Here is a 19,059-nt window from a genome sequence, read left to right on the forward strand (position 1 = left end):
CAGGAATTCGCTTCGGTGAGTACCATCTTCCTCATCATCTCCCCTTCCTCGTGTTACGCGTCCCCTCCCTCATTAGACACGTCTTCGTCCTCGCCACGCGTTCCCTCGTCCACACCTCCTTCGTCCAAACCACTTCTCTCTCCCCACTTCCTCGCGACACACCTCCTTCCTCTTCCGACACGTCTGCGTCGACGCTCGCGCCCCTGTCGCCATCCCCACGTCTCGATCACTCGACGACCACCATGGCTCTCTGCACGAGTGGCCTGCAAGACGAATCCCGGGCGGTGCGGAACTGCCGTGCGCCCGATAACGGCCACACAGTAGCCAACTCGGAACCGGAGATCGACACGCCTCCAAGTCTCGCTCTGCTCTGGGACGAGTCAACTCCGCCACGCGTCCTTCCTCCCACATGCCCGTCTGTTCAGTATGCTCGCGGGGGCAGGAGTCTTCGTTCGACGCGTCTGCGGCACCACTACACACTCCCGAGTCCAAGCTGTCACGCCTCTTCGCGCCCGACGAGCGCGGGATGGAAGGGACAGCAAAACGAAGGATGAGGGGTGGCAATCGAATGATGACGACGAGGAGAGAGAAGACCGTGGCAAGGGTGAGCACAACAGCTCGTAAGTCAGAGGTACGCCCTTGCTGGCTCCTGAGCATGTCCAGCGCTCACCGCCCTAATACTTGTCATAGATCACTGCCCGTGCGACAGGTTATGTTGATGAACAAGTCACTCTATCGCCCCCGCTTGTCTGGTCATACGCGGCCAATTGACTGTCTGCTCACTCACCGGGCGTCTGCTCGCCCACTCGCTCGCTCTGCCCATCTACCTACTCGTCTGCCCCTTCCCTCACTCGTCTGGACGCCCGCCGGCTTGCCGCATCGTTTGCCTGCCCGTCCGCCTCTTCGTTCTCCCACCTGGCACTTATTCGACTTCCTCTCGCAGTTCTACTTACTCGCTTGCCTCTTCAATCGTACGTCTCTCTATGTACCTACTCGTCCACAGACTTGCTTGTTGACTCACTCGTCCACTCACTCATTGTAGTATCAGTCCACTTACTCACTGGCTTGCCCGTCCATTCGCAAGCCTGCTCACGCATTCACCCATCCGCCCGCCCACATATTCGCCCGCCCGCCTGCATACTTTCCTACCCTACCCGGCCGTGTATTGCCCTGACCACGCACGCGAATATCCGCTCAACCGCGCGCGCGCCTGCATACTCATCTGTGTGTCCCCTCTGTGTACTAACTTGGTGCCCATTAATCCCACTCGTGGTTTGCATGACCCGCGCTGTTGCATAATCTGTACGGTTGCAGTCGCGAGCAATGGCTTGGGTGTGAGATGAGATGGGGATAATCAGTCGTAGAATAGCTAACACGTAGGAGTTGTCGTCATGATATTGAAGATGGCCTTGTTGACCATTGGCTGTTGCGTTGCTTAGTGTAGCATACAGCATTTGTATTCAGTCATACCACACAGCAATAGAATCATTGTTGAACTAATTGTAACAAGCATTGTGTGTGTTGTATGATGCACCACTTTAGCAACAATTAGGGAACAACCTGGTCGCTGCATCTAATAGGATCATAAATGCACTAATACTGTATCCAGTAGATGTTATTATCACAGAATTAGCTTGCAGAGTTTGGTGAGTACTCATGAGACATGTTAGCAGCAATTTGACACAAATTATTCCAAATTGCGGAATCTGGATTTTCCTGATGATGCTGGGACGTCGAGCTCGGCCCAGCCTGAAGACTGTATGGGTCAGGTTGCGGCGATGGCCATTGACGGTATGGTGTTATCGGCAGTGGGTGGGGATGGTACTGCACCTGGTGAGTGGCCAGGTCGTGTGGATTCGGTATGCTGGCATGGAAGGGAAATGACGGCAGCGATGGCCCGGGCGCATGAGATAGGGACGGGAACGGTGATGGTGGTAGAGATGGGTATGGCGAGAACGGTACAGGCGGGAACGGTGAGGGCGGTAGAGACGGGTGTGGCGACGGGGGTACAGATGGGTACCGTGAAGGCGGTAGAGATGGAAAAGGCGATGGTGGTAAGAATGAAAACGGTGACGGGGTTACAGATGGGTAGGGCACTCCCTGAGATGGACCCGCGCTGCTCGACTGGGTAGTTGGCGTGTGCGTGTGTACGGAGACGACATTCTGTGAGGTCCCTATAAGGCTACCCAAAGATTCCGATGTCTATTCAATGTGTGTCAATGCGAGCAGCGAGTGTAATGTCCAGCTACTAGTAGCAGTCAGGCCTCGACGTACCTCAGACGGCTTGTTGGAATCAGTGTGCCGTGCGCGTTTGTGAGAGTGAAGAGGCTCATGTCCGTCCTCGGTAACATTGGTGTCATCGGTGTTGCCACGTTTACCCGCATGGCCCTTGCGAGCGGATGCTTTCTTCGTGCCATCATTCCTACTCGCGGCCTTCTTGGCCTTTGGAATCGAACGGATAGGCAGCGACAGCAGGAGATCTGTCAATTCGGCCTCATACCTGTCACGCCATAGCCACGTCTTGAGCATTGCTGCAGCCACGGCACGCGTGATGGGTCCGACAGAGGCCAGGCGTTCGACCCGTGTGTCGCTGAGGATCACAGTGGCACCAAACAGTGCATGTGTGTGATCTTCCTCAAGCTTCCTCTCGCGCCAGTGAGTCGATGCTAAGTTGATTGAATAAGCCGACCGCTCCACAAGGAGGATCGCAATCCCGGTCCTATTACGCGCGCGTGCGGCACGTCCAGCTCGCTGGATGAAATTTGACAAGGTGGCAGGCAGCTTCCATTGCACGACGACATCTACGTCAGGAACATTGCATCCCTGGGATGACCATGACGTGAGTAAACTACCATGTCATGGCACTGCAATGGAATCTCGCTTACCATCCCAGCAGCGTCCGTACACACCAGAATACGGATCGGACCGATCTTCAGGTTATCTGCAGTGACGTCCGCACTGCTGTATTCATGATTGTTGCGGAAGGCCGCCATGGCATGCGTGCGGTATCCAGCGGACATCGTAGCATTGAAAGGGCGGATGACACCCAATTCGTACAAGGCAGGGTTGCGCTGTCGAAGGAGAGTCCCGAGGTGATCGATGATGTCGTTACCAGTATCAATGTTGTCGACGTAGAGATATGTCTTTGGGATGTCATTTGCTGTCTCGATCTTCTCTGGTAGCACGAAGTCTAAATCAGCAAGCGTGTTTTGAGGGTGCTCACATGCGCGAACAACGATCGAGACATTGGGGCGATCATTTCCGGCATTGATAAACTGGCTGCCAGTCTTGGGGAAGTGGAGCTTGTTATGAAGATCACGGCGGACACGCGCGGTCAGCGTTGCCGTTACAGCAATGATAGGTGTACCCGGTGCAAGGAACACTCGTACAGTTCCGAGGCTCGCATATTTCTTACGGAAGTCTGCTCCCCAGTGGGACAGACAGTGTGCTTCGTCGACAACAATGCTGATGACTCGGCGCATGAATCGGGTGTTCCGTAGAATGTTAGGGCTTGTGGACTCGGAACCCTAGATTCAGGGGCCGGGCTGCCTCGTGAACCTAATGGTTGGTGGTCGCGACGCGACCAGGGGGGAAAGGAGGATCTCGGGGTCGTGAGCAGGGTGAGGAGTACCTGCTAGGGTCGTTAGCAGGGCGACGAGCCTTGCTATTCGGGAGCGCGGAGAGGTCCTTGGTTGCCAGCGACGAGCTGGGCCAAGCGGGGAGTCCTAGACGGGCTGTTGGGCCAGGTCGAGGAGGGGTCCAAGGCGAAGGCGACGAGCGTAAGCCGAGGGGAGTTCCTAGGCGGAGCGATGAGCCTAGCCGAGGATGAGAGAACTGACTCGGACGGCGCGAAGAGTTCGCACTCGGATGAGGTGATAGTTCAGGTAGAAGAGTAGATTACTTCCCAAAATGGAAGTCAGATCGCTAGGTACATTGAGATAAGATGAGATGTACACTATCAGTTCATAATCTAATCTAAGGGACAGATAATGGGTTATCTATCCGTAACAGAGCCCCCCATTATGAAGCGTATAGTGTGGGTATTAACAATGAGGTGATGGCTCAGAAGAAGTGGATGTGGACATAGAGTGGAAAGGAAAGGGACCATAGAAGAGGAAAAAAATTTTGGGCAGTAAAACTGCATCTAGAAGGCTCCGCCATGCAGAGGCTGAGCTGTGCCGCATGTATCGCATCCCGAGCGGTCATCCTCGCAGGCATCCCGGTTGCACTGTAGTCGCCATGCAGAGGATGCGCTGTCCTGCGCATACCACGTCCCAAGCTATCATCCTCGCAGAAGGCATGGATATGCCTGGGGCCAGGGTAGGCTAGGCTCGGTGTACCTCCCTATCCTCCCCTACCCCCTGCCCCCCAATCCCGAGTTGGAGCGATCCGGTGGTGAGGTTCGGCTCGAGATTCCGTAGAGCAGAGGAGATGGTAGCAGGTAAGGGTGGAATAGTAGCAGGGGTGGGTGGGCTGGGCTTTATTTTTCTCTATTGCTTAGGCATTCCTCGTCGTAGGCATCTGACACTCGTATTGCTTCTTCTACTTGCCACCGTGCATGCGCAAGTGCAGCTAGTGCAGCCGGTGACTTGTCGTAGACAACACATTCCCGGGCTTCCCTATGTGCACGATAGAGTTGGAAGAAATTGGGTAGCTTGTCGCATGCAGAGGCGGAACTCGATGGGGGAAGACTATGAGGAGCGCGGACATTCCACACGTCCTCATTGTCCGAAGCCGAGAGTGGAGGTGATGAGAGTGGAGGTGTTGTCAAAGGACATGGAGGCATAGTCGATAGATCATGTCGAGGCGAGGTCACATCGGACGAGGACTTAGACAAAGGCAAGGATGAGTGTACAATCAGGTCTGGAGGAGTCGACAGAACGGAGTTGATGTGTCCGAGGGACGCCGCCGTGTCAAGAGCGGGTGTGTGCACAGAACACGAGGGTGGAGCGCAGGGTTGAATGAATCGACCACTGCCTTTGGAACCCGAGGGCGGAGGCGTCGACGCAGGTGTACCAGCAGAGTAGTTACCCGGCGCTCGGAATTGCCTCGCAGCCTGAAACTCATCCTGCAGATCATCCTCGACAAGAGTCTTGGCGGCCGTCGAGTGACCCGGGGTCGAGATGGACGAAGCTGAGATGGACACGACGGAACATGAGAGTGGAGAGCAGGGTCGAAGAAGTCGACCACTGCTCTCGGAAGACGATGATTTCGAGAAGGGCGAGAAGGACGAGAGCGAGGTGTCGACACCCAATCCGCGGGAAGGAGTCAGCGCGGCTCGCGCCGACGAGTCGAAATCCTCACAATGATCGTGCGTCGACGTGGACGAGTCGAGTGAGGGTGCACGTACGCCGAACGAAGGCAGGTGCACGGACAGATCGAGCACGGGCGTAGGAGCAAGGCGGGAGGAAGTGTCCGTGCTCATAGTTGAACTCGACAAGGGCAGACTACGAGGCGCGCGGACGTTCCGCACGGCCTCATCGTCCAAAGCCGAAGGTGGGTGCGTGAAGGCGTCGGGCTGAGGCGCAGACGAGGACAGAATTGCGGAGCGAGTACTGAACGTGCGGACATTCCACTCGGTCCAATCTTCGTCCGAAGGATCGTCCGCGGGGGCGGTTCCGTGAGTCCTTGGGACGCCGAGGCGCAAAGGTGGCGACGGAGACGCTGGCGAAGACACATGCGCGGATGCATGTTTGCCGAGCGAAGGCGGGGGCGAGGAGCAACTACTGGGCATGCGGCGGTCTCGCACAGTCCGAAGTTCGTCTTGCAAGCCATCCGTACGAGAAGTTCCGAAGGCCGAGGGAAGACCGAGGAACGAGGTCGGCGACGGAGACACTAGCGAGGGTGTACTAGGGCTCGAGGGTGTGCAGCGTGAACACAGCGATGCGGTCGAGGACTCGCAAGAGACGAGTAGTAGCGCGGAGGGGATGCAGGGAGGCCGCGATGGCGCCGGTTCGAAAGCGTGTGGCGGACACAGAGACGGGACGGACGAGGACAGAGACGCGGAACGTCGACGAGGATGGATGGGTGGAGAGGGTTGACGGTTAGGAAGACTTACCGCGGTCGTCTCGACTCGCGTCTCCTGCCTGTCGATCTCCCAGCTTGGGGTCCTCACTCCTGGAGCTTCCCATCGCGATCCTTCGCGTCCGTTCGTCCTCGCAATTGACCCGGAGTCCTCGTTGGTGCCTGCGTGTGCCTCTGCTGCTTGGCTGGTTGGCTGCTCGACTTCGCTCGTCGAGCTGTTTGCTGTACCAGGCACGCGGCGACTCCACGCCGCCCAGTACTCACTCAACGGGATGTCCACGCCCGAGACCTTTGAGGTTGCTGAGTGACTCTGGTACGAGGAAGGTGGTGGGGTACCGGAACAGGCCGAGCGGTGTGAGGGCCGCGAAGCATGCGGGATAACGCGCGGCGGGGACGTGGACATGTCAGGAGCTGGCGCGAGCGTGGCACACAAGAGAGGAGAGCAGGGTCGAAGGGTTCGACCGCTGCACTCGGAAGTGGATGAGTCGAGGTCGTGTGTAGACGCAGGCACGTCGAGAGAGGATGGGGACACGTCGGGAGTGGGCAAGTGTATGGAACACGAAGGCAGAGAGCAGGGTCGAAGAGGTCGACCGCTGCCTTCCGAAGCTGAGCGAGTACCGGGCGGGGAAGTTAGTGTGTCGGTCGAGACACTTGTTTGAACCGCCGACGTAACCTCAGCATCACGCCCTACGTGCCCCTGGGGTCGCTCGACCTTGCTCGTTGGGCTGGCTATTGTACGGGGCGCGCGGAGAGTCCACGCGGCCCAGTACTCGCTCAGCGAGACGTCCAAGCACGGGTCCTTCGGGGCCGCCGAGTGACTGAATTGCGAGGAGGATGGCGGAGGCGTGTCGGACGAGGGCGCGCGGCACAAGGGCTGTGACGCGGGCGGAACATCACACAGCGGGGACGGAGACGTGTCGGGAGCATGCGGGTGCGTAGAACGTGTACGAGAAGGAGACGGTGTCGATTGTTCGACTGGAGTACTCGCGAGCTCTGTTACTCCTCGCTTTCCTTCCCGATTGTCATCCCTGCTCGACCGACTGGCCCCTGCCCGCTCCCTGGATGGTTGTACTTTGCTGCTCGTACTGGTAGGGCTTGGAGCCTCGTCCTCGAGCCTTGATGTATGAGTTGGCGCGACGGGCTTGACCTCGAGCGATGGAACGACGACCGTGGAGTTGCTACCAGGCGCGCGGAGAGTCCACGCGGCCCAGTATTCGCCAAGCGGGGACGTGGACGTGTCGGGAGCAGGCGCGAGTGTAGGACGCGAGTGTGGGGAAGACGAGGGCGGACGAGCGTGCCCCGAAGGCGCAAGCTCGTCGCGCGAGTATGACGGAGGAGGCGGCGGAAATGCAGGTGGGGACGCAGGCACGTCGGACGAGGACGGAGATCGAGTGTCCTCGATACCCCTGCCCCCTCTGTCTGCATCCGTACCTGCTGTGCTTGGTGGCCCCCCACTTGCGAGTCCGTGTTGGCTCGCCTTTGCGCTTGCTGGGGCTTCTCCGGACAGCGTGAGCCTCTGCGTCGACTCGCTGGACTCGGCGTCGCGCGGTGGGCGGGCGGGCTGTTGACCGGCTTCGCGCGTTGAGGCGACGAGGGTGGGGAGATTACCGGGCGCGCGGACGTTCCACACAGCCCGGTATTCCCCTTGCAGGTCATCGGCGCGATCGGTCAGGGTCGTCTCGTCTTGCGAGGCGGCCTTGCAGGTTGGCGACGTGTTGTCTACTTGAGCAACTGACGAGGCGTCCTCGGGCCTTAGCGCGCGCGTCGGAGCGACTTGCTCGGTTTCGTGCGTCGAGCTGGTAGCTGTACCAGGCGCTCGGAGAGTCCGCACGGCCTGGTACTCGCTCAGCGGGTCGTCCATGCCGAGGATCTCGAAAGTCGTCGAGTGGCTGAGGCGCGAGGATGGCGACGGAGAGGCGTGCGAGGCCGAGGGCGCGTCGAACGTGGGCGGACGTGAGGTGCGTGAGAGTTGCGGACGAGGCACAATCGAGGGCGAGAGCGCGTCGAGCGAGGACGGAGGAGAGGAAGGTGGAGGGCGAGGTACGGTAGTGCTCACCGGAGTCGACTCGACTCGTGTCTCTTCTCTCCGGACTGCCTGACCTCGCTCGCTCGTGCCAGGGTGCCCCCACTCAAGCTTTCCTGTCGGCTTGCCGTAGTGACAGGCGAGGCCCCGTCCTCGAGTGTCTCTGCGCGAAACGACGCCACTGACTCGTCTTCGGCTGGTGACGACTTGGCTGCTGTGTTGACGGCTGCGCCCGAGGCTGCAAGGTCGTTACCGGACGCGCGGAGGTTCCACACGGTCCGGTATTCGCCCTGTAAGCCGTCCGCGCGAATAGATCCGGTCGAGGTCGTAGGCACGTCGGATGAGGGCAGGCGCGAGGTGCTCGGTAGTGGAGGCGGCGTGTGCGCGTCAAGCGACGGCGGAAGAGAGGAGGCGGCTGGGTGAGCGTGGCGCGAACGCGTAGGCTCATCGAGCGAGGGAGAGGTCACGGAGTGAAGGCGAAGAGGAGAGGGTGGAGAGGGCTGGTGAACCGGGGCACTCACCGGAGTTCCCTCGACTCCCATATCGTCTGCCTCTCTCTCTCTGCCTGCTCCATCGAGGCGGCTCGTCCTCTCACTGTCCGAGGGGTACGCCGGGTTCCTGGGCGTGCGCGTAGACGCGTCGGATCCGCCGTTGCACGGAAGGCGAGCGCTCGGTTGTTCGACCTCTGCCACAGAGACGGCGGGGTGGCTCCCGGGTGCGCGGACGTTCCACACTACCCGGTATCCCTCTTGCAGTCCGTCCGTGTGATTGGTACCGCTAGAAGTCGGGTAACCGGAGCGCGGAGATGTCGACGGGAGCGCGGACGAGCGGAGAGGCGGAGGGACGGCGAAGTCATGTCCAATGGGGATAGGCGTGCCGAACGCGGATGTAGGGGCATGGCCAGAGGACGTAGCCGGGCTAGGAACTTTCGGCGGGGCGAGTCGTCCGTGTGTGAGGGACGCAGGTGGACATCCAAGCGAGTAGGCGCGAGGAGAGGTCGTAGAAATGTTGAACGAGGACGGGGGCGCGTAGGTCGAGGGCGGGAACGCGTATCGCGTGTGCTGAGGAGCAGAGGGAGGAGGGAGAGGGACGGCCGCACTCATCAGAGTCTTTGCGACTCGTTCCTCTCCTCGGAATCCCTCCGTTTCCGTCCAAGTCGTGTTGTTCGGACTCTTGGGTAGTCCTTCGCGGCTGCTTGTCCTTGCGAGTGATCGGCGCGCAGCCTCTATGCCCATCTCGAACAGCTCTAGCAAAGTCGGCTCGGCGGACTTGCGGGCGGACGGCGCGCGGGCGTTAGTCTGCGAGTCTTGCGGGGCCTTGTCTGTGCTCGCCCTCGCGCGCGTAGGGGCGGCCTGTTCATAGGACTTGCAGATGCGTCGAGCGTCGATCGTCCGCGCAGTGGACGGGGCTTCCTGTCGAAGCCGCGGCGTAGGCGTAGGCGGAAGAGCGGCGGCGGTTGCGCGGGCGTAGTGCGAAGGCGCAAGCCCGCCTAGCGAAGGCGCGTGACTGGAAGGAGGGCGCGGAGAGGACGGGGTCGGAGGCGCGTAACTTGTGTGTGGAGGCGAGGAGGGTGGAAGCCGGGGGACTGTGGTACTTACCAGAGTCGGTCCGGCTCTGTGCTGCTGCCCATCGACCTCCCTTCGTGTCTCTTCGCCGCAGCTCCTCCTTGAACTGGCCGAGGCGTCCTCCGAGAGCCTTGGAATACGCGTCGACGCGTCTGGCGAAGTCTTGCCGACGCGACGCGTGCTGCTCGTCTGCTCGTCTTGCAGGGCCTTGCCCGTGCTTGCCCTAGCGCGCGCCGGGATGGCCTGTTCGTATGACTTGCAGGCGCGTTGAACGTCGGTCGTCCGCACCGTGGACGGGACCTCTAGTCGGGGTCTTGACGTAGCCGTAGACGCGTCGGGCTTGCCGTTGCGCGGAGGTTGAGCGCGTGATTGCACAACCTCGGGCTTTGAGTCGACGACGGCGGGGCGACCACTGGTATCGAGCGAGCGGACGTTCCACTCGGCTCGATACTCGTTTTGAGGATCGCCCGCGTGAGTGGGTCGGCGGATGGCGGGAGAGCCAAGGCGCGGAGGTGGCGAAGGGTGGACGGCGAGCGGAGGGGGAAGCAGCGAGAGGGCGGAAGTGGACGGACGAGCACAGCGCGAGGAGGCAGGCACGTCGAACTCGCCATCGCGCTGAGGTCCGGCGTGTGGTTGCACGACCTCGGGCCTTGCATTGGCGAAGGCGGGGCGGCCATTGGTATCGAGCGAGCGGACGTTCCACTCGGCTCGATACTCGTCTTGTAGGCCGCCCTCGTGAGTCGTGCCGCGGTCAATGCGAGAGGAGAGGGGAGGAGGCGAGGGCGCGTCGAGCGAGTGCGAGGGCGTCCGGTAGGTGGATGGGTGGTCGAGGAAAGAGACAGGCGGGATGTCCCTCCCGTACCTTTGCGCGAATGCCGCCCGTTCGGCTGCGGCCGTCTCCCTGGCGTGATGAGCGCGGACGAGGGCCGCAGCTTCCTCGCGCGACTGAAAACTAGAGTGGGAAGGCGGCGACGGATGGACGGCGATCGACGAAGGGAGCGGCGGATGGACGTAGGCGGATGGACGAGGATAGCGCGGGGAGGCGGGTGCATCGGAAGAGTGCGCGAGTGTGGACGGTGGACGCGGAGATGACGAAGTCGAGGGTGCGTAGCGCGTGGAAGAGGGAGAGGGTAATGGCAGGAGAGGGGCGGTGGTACTCACCGGAGTCGATCGGACTCCTCCCTCTCTGTCGGCCTCTCTGCTCGTCCCTCCGCGGTGACTCGTCCACGCGTTCGTCGGGGCATCCCTTGGGTGCCTGGTCGGGCACGTCGACGCGTCTTGCAGGGCGGGCTCGCAGGCGCGGGACGCGCTCTTCGTCTGCGAGTCTCGCGGGGCCTTGTCCGAGCTTGCCCTTGCGCACGCTGGGGTGACCTGTTCGTAGGACTTGCGGGCGCGTAGCGCGTTGGTCGTCTGCGCCGTGGACGGAACCTCTTGTCGGGGCCTCAGCGTACGCGTCGGCGCGTCGGTCTTGCCGTCGCGCAGAGGATGGGCGCGCGGATGCTCGACCTCCTGCCTTGAGCTGTCGCCGGCGGGACAGCCACTTGTACCGAGCGAGCGAAGAGTTCGCACGGCTCGGTACTCGTGTTGTAGGCTGCCCGCGAGAGTAGGTCGGAGGGTAGCGGGGGAGTTGAGGCGCGAGATGGAAGGAGGAGCGAGGTCGACGCGTTGAGCGAGCGACTCAGCGCGCGACGCGTCCGGGCGCTCGCGCGGGGACGGAACTCCCACGGGTCTCCGAACGGACTCGGACCGTGCAGCTTGAGATGCTGGGCCGCAGGTGGCGATTGGAGGTGGTTGGGAGCCTCGAGGCGCGATCGCCGAGGCGTAGAGGTGGGCGCTGTAGGCGCGCGAGCTGTGAGCTGGCGCGGGGGCCCGAATTGGTGATAGGCTCGCCATTCGGAGCATGCAGCCAGCTGGAGAAGGCATTAGATAGAAAGTGGTAGATAGAGTACTCGAGAATGGATTTCGACTTTGAAGGATTCCGAGAGAACTAGAGGGACAAGGGTGTTCACAGGGCAGTGGACCGGTCCCCTGAATGTCCACCAATGTTAGGGCTCGTGGGCTCGGAACCCTAGATTCAGGGGCCGGGCTGCCTCGTGAACCTAATGGTTGGTGGTCGCGACGCGACCAGGGGGGAAAGGAGGATCTCGGGGTCGTGAGCAGGGTGAGGAGTACCTGCTAGGGTCGTTACAGGGCGACGAGCCTTGCTATTCGGGAGCGCGAGAGGTCCTTGGTTGCCAGCGATGAACTGGGCCAAGCGGGGAGTCCTAGACGGGCTGTTGGGCCAGGTCGAGGAGGGGTCCAAGGCGAAGGCGACGAGCTAAGCCGAGGGGAGTTCCTAGGCGGGCGACGAGCCTAGCCGAGGACAGGGAACTAACTCGGACGGCGCGAAGAGTTCGCACTCGGACGAGGTGATAGTTCAGGTAGAAGAGTAGATTACTTCCCAAAATGGAAGTCAGATCGCTAGGTACATTGAGATAAGATGAGATGTACACTATCAGTTCATAATCTAATCTAAGGACAGATAATGGGTTATCTATCCGTAACATAGAATGCGGTCCTTGAACGTGCTTGACTGGAGCATTTCGGGCGAGATCAAGATGATGCGATATTGACCCTGCAGAATTTCCTATACATAGAGTCAACATGACCCCGAGGGCGCAGATCGTAAATGGTGTTTACCTGCATAATCTGTCGATTCTGTGAAAGTGTGTTCTGACCGTTGACAGCAATTGCAGTCAGGCCAAACTCGGTCTTGAATGTCTCGACCTAGTGAGCAGAAATAAGTGTACATGTTCACATTCAAGTTGGGCATGAGGACCAACTCGACATACCATTTCTTCCTCCAAAGCCAGTAGCGGACAGACCATAATGGTCGTCTTCCCTTCGTTGGTCGGCCAGAGATGAGGGCCTGCAGCAATGGCTGTTTTCCCGGAGCCGGTTGGGGCTTGAATAATGGCATCAACGCCTTCGAGCTGCGCCTTTACGCCTTCGAGTTGGAAAATTGCGGCTCACTGCTCCAGCAAAACCGTGTCTGCATGAGCCGGGCGAGCTCCTTCACCTCCTCTGCGGTGAGCTTTTGTTGTCGGTGCTGTTGTAGAGTTTTCCTACTAGGGCGGCGTAATTTATAGGCATACTTCGCAGGTCCGCGAGCCATGGAGTTCTCAGTGCAGTGAGTGTAGTGAAAAGCGAGAGTGATCGACAGGCAAGCCGCGATCAACTGCGCGCCTGTCAGCCCTTCGAGTGTTGTCGGTCATGAACTCAACTCCAATCGCTGCTCACCCTCTCTCACTTCGACACTAGGTCGTCCGCCGAGTGGTCTGCACAATGTCACAGGATCAAGTACATCCATTCAGTCCACTGCCCCGGTCTTCACCACTCACGGAACTATCATCGGATGTCGACGAGCCCCGGGCCCCTTTGCCCTCTCTATTCTCTGCACTCTATCAAATCCCTGCATCGAGCGACCATGTCCAGGCTATACCGGCATATTCATGTATAGAATACCTGTAGTTAGCGCAAAAGGGTGTATACATGAAATGCCTGTACTTACCGAGGACTGCTCGCTCATGTATGAGCGAGGCGCCGTCATGTATGAACGGGGCGCCGTCGGTCGCTACCCGATATAGCAGCGGCGCCGGGGTAGCCCGGTCCCTTCGCCCGCGGCGGGGCAGCACCACTGGCGCGCGATGCGAGCTGCCCGATATGGATGAACATCAGGGTCAGTGGCATCTGAGATCAGGTACATACGATCCCGCCCTGCCTGCTACGTGGCGTCAGTTTCGGCCATGCCCGGGAGCCCGCAACGAGCCGAGCGAGCGGTGAGCGCTTCCGCTTGCCGTTTGCGACCTCCACCAGCCTCCACTACACCGTCCCGCGTCGGTCACCGACGTTGTTAGAGAACAGCGCGCATGGCAACAGCGAGCATGCAGAGATTGGCCCTGCATGCAGATATAGCCAGCGCTAGCAACGAGGTGAGTGCAGACACACAGGAGCGAGCGAGCTGACCTTGTTTACAGGGCGGCGACGTGGAGTAACACACGTGTCGACCGCGAGGGCGTAGGGCTTATGCCTCGCATGCAAAAGCAGCCCACGGACGGATCACATGGACGCGAGGGCAGGCGAGCGAGCAGGCTGAGGGGCGGGTAGGCCGACTGGCGGGCAGGCCGACGGGCATGCAGGCCGACGGGCGGGCCGGCAGACGGACAAGCGAGCGGACGGGTGGGCAAGCGGATGGATAGGAGAGCGAGCAGACGGGAAAGTGAGTAGGCGACAGCACACGCCCACCGCGAGCGTGCTAGGCAATGCCCAGCACGCAGACACGGCCGACGGATGCACACGCAGGCGGGAAAACGGGTTCATGGGCAGGCGAGCGGGCGGACGAGCGGGAGGGGCAGGCGGACGAGCGGAGGGTGGACGGGCGGGAGAGCGAACGGGCGGGAGAGCGAACGGGCGGGAGAGCGAACGGGCGGGAGAGCGACGGGCGGACGGGCGGAGAGCGAACGGGCGGACGGGCGGACAAGTGGGCGAGCTGCGAGCAGGCAAGGAGATGAGCAAACAAGGAGACGAGTGGGTGGGCGAGTAGAAGAGAAGGTGAGCGGGAAAGTGGGTGGGTGGGCGAGTGAGAGGGCAGGCGGGCCAGAGGGAAAGCGAGCGAGAGGGAAAGCAAGTGAGAGGGAAAGCGAGCGAGAGGGAAAGCAGCGGGCGGGCCGCGGGTACAGAGTGCGGATGAGCATTACACGCACGGCGACCGCGAGCGTGCAGGGCGAATGCCCAGCACGCAAGCACGGCCGACGAACAGAAGGCGGGCGCGTGAGTGAACAGCAAGTGAGCGCGACGGTGGGCAGGGCGCGCAACACACGCCAACCGTGAGTGCGCCAGGCGACTGCCCTACCGCCCCTGCACGTAGACACGGCCAAGATGTTAGTAAATAGAGACATTGTAATGGTAGTAATAACATGTTCTATGCATATACAGCAGCCATCGCGGCCAATCCACCCGAAGTAGACGATTCATGGCTCGCAACTCAGAGAACCACTACACTAGTGTAGATAGACATCCCTACCGAATACAAGAACAGCTTTTGTGTTGTACTGCACCTCCATATTTGTATTCCTCCGGTATATGTAACTAGGCATGTATCTAGTCCCTATTGTAGCATAAAAGACATGCATACATAGTGCAAAAACGACCCGAACACGAGTCGGCGATATGTTGCACATCGCCAAAAGCGCAGAACAATGATCTGCGATAGTCAGTGATTATCATCTATATCACACCATTCGACACCTACCTCTCTGACAAGCCAATATTCTCGGACTTGTTTTCTATTGTAGTCGATTGTCTTTTGATGTCCTGCCTTCCGACTGCAATATAGCATGAATTCGACCCCACACCTGCAGCTACAGAGAAATGATATGGGGATGTATGACAATGGTCAGCAAAGGTCAGCAATTCGTCAGCATCAGCATGACTTAGCTATTATCATTGCTTGTTGCTTGCCCTACAACACGGAGATCGTAGCAATGCTTCGCCGATCTGTCGACTGTCTGCCTAGTTCATTTGTTCAAAGATACGGCATTCGACCGCTCGAGCACCATGAACAATCATCACTATTTGATCATCAGCCTTACAAATACATCGGAATAATAGTCACAAAAGGACCCGAGACGAGCTCGTGAACGACCGTCCAAGCAACAGTAGGAACCGAAAGGGAAGGGGAAATCTGCATGATGGGTTTAGTCGTAGAAAACGTGACTGGCACTTGGCCTTCAATGACCGTGACGGCGAGCTGGCAACCCGAGTGAGAGCGGAGGAGCGAGAGCAGACGAGCGAGATCGAAAGGAAAAAACTGGCACGAGGAATCAAAGGGAAATGGATGTGTACTGCACTACATTGTCAGTTAGACAGGTCCAAGTTATTTTTACAGAAGGACTCACTTTAAGACCGCGCTGGAGTTGAACGTTGAGGGCCAAGTCGGCTGACTAATGTGAAGGCGTCAGCGATGTAGTCCAGAAGATCGCACGAGCTACTTAACGGTTGCGTAGTTTAGTTCTCGCCAGCCGCAGAGCCACGACGCTGGCGTGCTTGAAGACGACGCGCAGCCCGCTGTTGCTTGAGCTGAGCCACAGACGAAGGCCCCGTGCGAACGATGGTATTGGTAGTGCCGCCGCCAGGCATCTTGGTGCCAAATACTTGGCTATCATACGTCGTGAGCCACTAGTAGTCTGCCAGAGTGAACTGGCAATCGACTGACGCGTTCCACCATGCGAGCGTATCATTGCGCCACTCGTCGTCTTCAAAGAGTGATAGTGCATTTTTGAAGAATCCCATCCCGGAGAAAGGACCGTCATCGGCGTGCCACTCGAGGACCGAAGACAATAGAAAACGCGCCTGCAGGAATCAGAGACAGGCACTACCCGGCGTGTGAAAGCTCGGACTTACAATGAGAGCAACATACAGGATGCTGTATTCATCGACCTTCGTGACTCCATACATCTTCGCGACTGTCTGCCGACCGCCCTTCTTCACTTGTCCTGGCACTGTTGTCGTCACACTACTCGGCCCTAGGAACGTGGTCTTCCAGCACTTGAATGCAATCAGTAAGCATCATTTAAAGATGAGGTAAGACGACTAACCTTCAATAGGAATGGCGACTTGAGCAGACCCCAATCAAGGGCTTCTGGATTGTACTCGGTTTCACAATACAAGAGTGATGGCCAGTCTTCATGGTCAATGTGTCGCCCATTTATGGCCCGAACGGACTGGCAAAACCTGTAGACGAATTATGAGCCTTAATTTTGTGTGCCACTCAAACTTACTTTTCGCGATCTTCGTCGAACTCATCGCGTTGATTCCGCGGACACAGCATTCGTGCTGCGGCATGACAGTGCCACCCACGCTGAGGCTTCGCGAGGGCACTGTCGGGAATGGTAAGTCCGTCGGCCTCGTATACGTACTTCAAGACCCTGTCTTTGAGGCGTGAGATGTCGTCTGTGCGAGCCTGTCGCTGAGCCTTGTCTATCTATAACAGATGAACCAATGTTAGTAGTGCGAGATCTTCAGCACAACACAAGGGAGTTACAAAGTGCGCGATAGTGTCAAAGTCAGCTTTATTCTTGATGTTCGGCAGGACTTTCTTGAGCACGGGACAGTAGTGAAGCAGCTTATTGAACATGTGTAACGTGTATCGTAGGTCCTCCTTCTCGCTGTACTAATGGGTAAGTAGTAAACCTCGTAGAGGCAACACGGAGAGCATATATGCGCTCTGCGTCGCATATATGCACTCTGTTGCATATATGCGCATATACGCACAATCCTTCGAGCATTTCGTCCTTGATTGGTGGTCCGTCATCGTCGAGATTGAGTGTAGGGTTGTTTCGGAGATGCATACCGAGGCGGATTGTGTGCTTTGCGTTCTCCAGAGGCCCCATCCCACGTGGAATAAAGCGCGCAGCATCCCAGAAGGGCTTACTGAGGAGCAGATGAGACGGGAAGAGAGAGAGAGAGAAAATGCTGACATGAGAGGCGTGCGCGCGGTTCCCATGCTCAAGCCAACCTCGAGCACGAATTGCCTAAACTCCTCGGCATCCATCGCGTCGGCGTCCAGATCTTCAGCCTCGGCTTCATTGTCTTGTACTTCTTCAACTTCTGGTGGTGGCGGCGGCAGTGGTTGTACGTCTCCCTCCGGCTCTTGCTCGGCATCTGCAACACCCAAGTCGTCAGCGGCCTACTATATGCGGTGCTACGAGTTGCAAACCATCTCGGCGTCGTAGTCTCTTCCTCTTCTTCGGTGGCGGTGGTGGTGGCTCAACTTCCTCTTCCTCTTCCTCTTCCTCTTCCTCTTCTTCCTCCTCTTCTGCACTTGATTCGACAGGGGTGGTGCCTTCTTCTTGCGTTTCTTACCCAACTCGTCACCGTGAGATTGGTGAGTGGTTTTCTCCTTGTGTTTGGACTGAGAGACGACTGCGCCAGAGGCGGGTTTGGTAGCAGAGGAGCGTGGTGACATCGTAGTACAAAGTCAAGTTGCAATAAGTGACGAGGAGCAAGTGACGCGTCGGAGAACGCGAGTGTCTGGAACACGTGACCGCCGTGTCTCGCGTCAGTGGCTGAGCCTTGCATCTTCAAGTCGCAAAGTCGCTGAGACTCTCCATCTTGTGTGCTCCGCGATGCGATGGCATCGTGTGTTTCTCATCCTGCTGCTTTGTCTCTCCCTCATGGCGTCTTTGCTGAACAAATGCCTTGGCTGCAAAGCGACTTTCGACGACTCGCGTGCCCTCAAAAAGCACGAAAGATCATGCGAGAAGAACACGATCTTCACAACAACTTCCCTGCAGAAGCGCGTCCGAGCTCCCGATGTTACGGTCAAGGCAAGGAAAAAGGCTAGAGTTGATGAGGAGGTGTTGGTGCATAGTGATAGGGAAATGCCACGGGATGAGGTGCGCAGAACAGACCTTGCTCAACTTTGCCATGAACTGATAACTTGGATGCTAGCTGCCCGTCATTCAGAGTACCGAGCTGGGCAATTCATCTGGATCCAGAACGAGTAATACTACTCTCTCTACGGCACCCAATGCATCTGTTATCCCTCCAGAGTCTCGCAGCCATGCTGGGCGCAAACACAGAGCGCTGCGACGCCTCGATGACTACCTTCCTTCCACAAGTGTTGGCCTTCCGGCGCACATACCAACCCACCTTGTCCTTGACGACGATGATTCCACATCTGCTGAAGCTCCCAATAATGCGACTGACCCGACATTGAACCATGACATCACCATCGGAGAGTCTGAACCCCCTATCCGCCCAGTCTCGTACTTCCAAACTGAACCGGATGACTTCGGTTCATTCCGTTGCTACAGTACTCGCCCTTCTACAGAGCCCCAGGAGTCAGCCACTCTCGATGAGCTCAGTGATGCCCCTACGCTCCGTCCCTTGGACCGCAGTCGTGACGGTGCTTCCGTCTTGCAAGGCTTTGGCCCAAGCATCGTGCAGAAGGTCCAAAGTGGTGCAGAGAAGGCCAAAGATTGGTTCTACCCCTTCCTCAATGCCACCATCTTTCGCCTCATGGCCTGGGCGAACACCGGGTCAGTTGTGAAGTCAGACAAGGAAGTCCAGCGGCTTGTAGACGAGGTCTTCCTTGCCCACGACTTCGATCGCGAGGAGCTGCGTCAGTTCCGTGTCGCAAGGGAATTCGAACGCCTAGACAGTCTCGACAAGCCGGGCAACATCTTCTCAAGTGAAGATGGATGGCATGAAGGGTCCGTCAAGATTCATGTCCCTAAGGAGGGCTTGAAACACGCATCGGAAGCCGAGACCCCTGCCTTTCCATGTACCCAACGTGTACTTCCGGAAACTGGCTGAGGTCATTCGCTCGGCGACAGAGAACACCGACGCCCGGCGTGTCAACTGGCTGCCATTCCGGCGGTATTGGAGACGTCGGAAGGTTGAGAT

At 58.6% G+C, this 19,059-nt stretch overlaps 5 protein-coding genes across 5 annotated transcripts; 2 read left to right on the plus strand and 3 right to left on the minus strand.

The window, feature by feature from the left end:
* The first annotated feature begins 234 nt into the window (after positions 1–234).
* B0H18DRAFT_357988 (uncharacterized protein) lies at positions 235–1,666 on the plus strand. The gene is made up of 3 exons (XM_048037735.1): positions 235–620; positions 691–971; positions 1,043–1,666. Exons 1-3 carry the CDS (start codon positions 427–429, stop codon positions 1,297–1,299), a joined length of 732 nt encoding a protein of 243 aa, XP_047885000.1. The 5' UTR covers positions 235–426; the 3' UTR covers positions 1,300–1,666.
* Positions 1,472–3,482, minus strand: B0H18DRAFT_1110101 (P-loop containing nucleoside triphosphate hydrolase protein; the record flags this gene model as incomplete). Its single annotated transcript, XM_048032763.1, has 4 exons — positions 1,472–2,202; positions 2,275–2,823; positions 2,886–3,190; positions 3,224–3,482. The coding sequence occupies 4 exons, from the start codon at positions 3,480–3,482 to the stop codon at positions 1,630–1,632; spliced, it is 1,686 nt and encodes a 561-aa protein (XP_047885001.1). The 3' UTR covers positions 1,472–1,629.
* Positions 3,483–12,145: 8,663 nt separating this feature from the next.
* B0H18DRAFT_1128614 (uncharacterized protein) lies at positions 12,146–12,766 on the minus strand (the record flags this gene model as incomplete). The annotated part of the gene is made up of 4 exons (XM_048035345.1): positions 12,146–12,238; positions 12,292–12,378; positions 12,444–12,556; positions 12,625–12,766. 4 exons carry the CDS (start codon positions 12,764–12,766, stop codon positions 12,146–12,148), a joined length of 435 nt encoding a protein of 144 aa, XP_047885002.1.
* A 1,147-nt stretch (positions 12,767–13,913) lies between these two features.
* On the plus strand, positions 13,914–14,421 carry B0H18DRAFT_1062179 (uncharacterized protein; the record flags this gene model as incomplete). The annotated part of the gene is made up of 3 exons (XM_048031128.1): positions 13,914–14,021; positions 14,172–14,214; positions 14,296–14,421. Coding segments are annotated over 3 exons (277 nt in total), but the record flags the coding sequence as incomplete, so codon positions are not given.
* An 826-nt stretch (positions 14,422–15,247) lies between these two features.
* On the minus strand, positions 15,248–17,450 carry B0H18DRAFT_1110102 (uncharacterized protein). The gene is made up of 12 exons (XM_048032764.1): positions 17,369–17,450; positions 17,130–17,313; positions 16,924–17,082; positions 16,694–16,817; positions 16,569–16,633; positions 16,431–16,529; positions 16,248–16,383; positions 16,054–16,197; positions 15,866–16,002; positions 15,647–15,808; positions 15,549–15,593; positions 15,248–15,499 (listed from the first exon to the last, which is right to left on the minus strand). The coding sequence occupies exons 2-10, from the start codon at positions 17,201–17,203 to the stop codon at positions 15,658–15,660; spliced, it is 1,089 nt and encodes a 362-aa protein (XP_047885004.1). The 5' UTR covers positions 17,204–17,313; positions 17,369–17,450; the 3' UTR covers positions 15,248–15,499; positions 15,549–15,593; positions 15,647–15,657.
* Positions 17,451–19,059: the final 1,609 nt, after the last annotated feature.

Source organism: Fomitopsis serialis (assembly GCF_022376445.1).
Source record: "Fomitopsis serialis strain Sig1Antser10 chromosome Unknown B0H18scaffold_327, whole genome shotgun sequence".
Classification (NCBI taxonomy): domain Eukaryota; kingdom Fungi; phylum Basidiomycota; class Agaricomycetes; order Polyporales; family Fomitopsidaceae; genus Fomitopsis; species Fomitopsis serialis.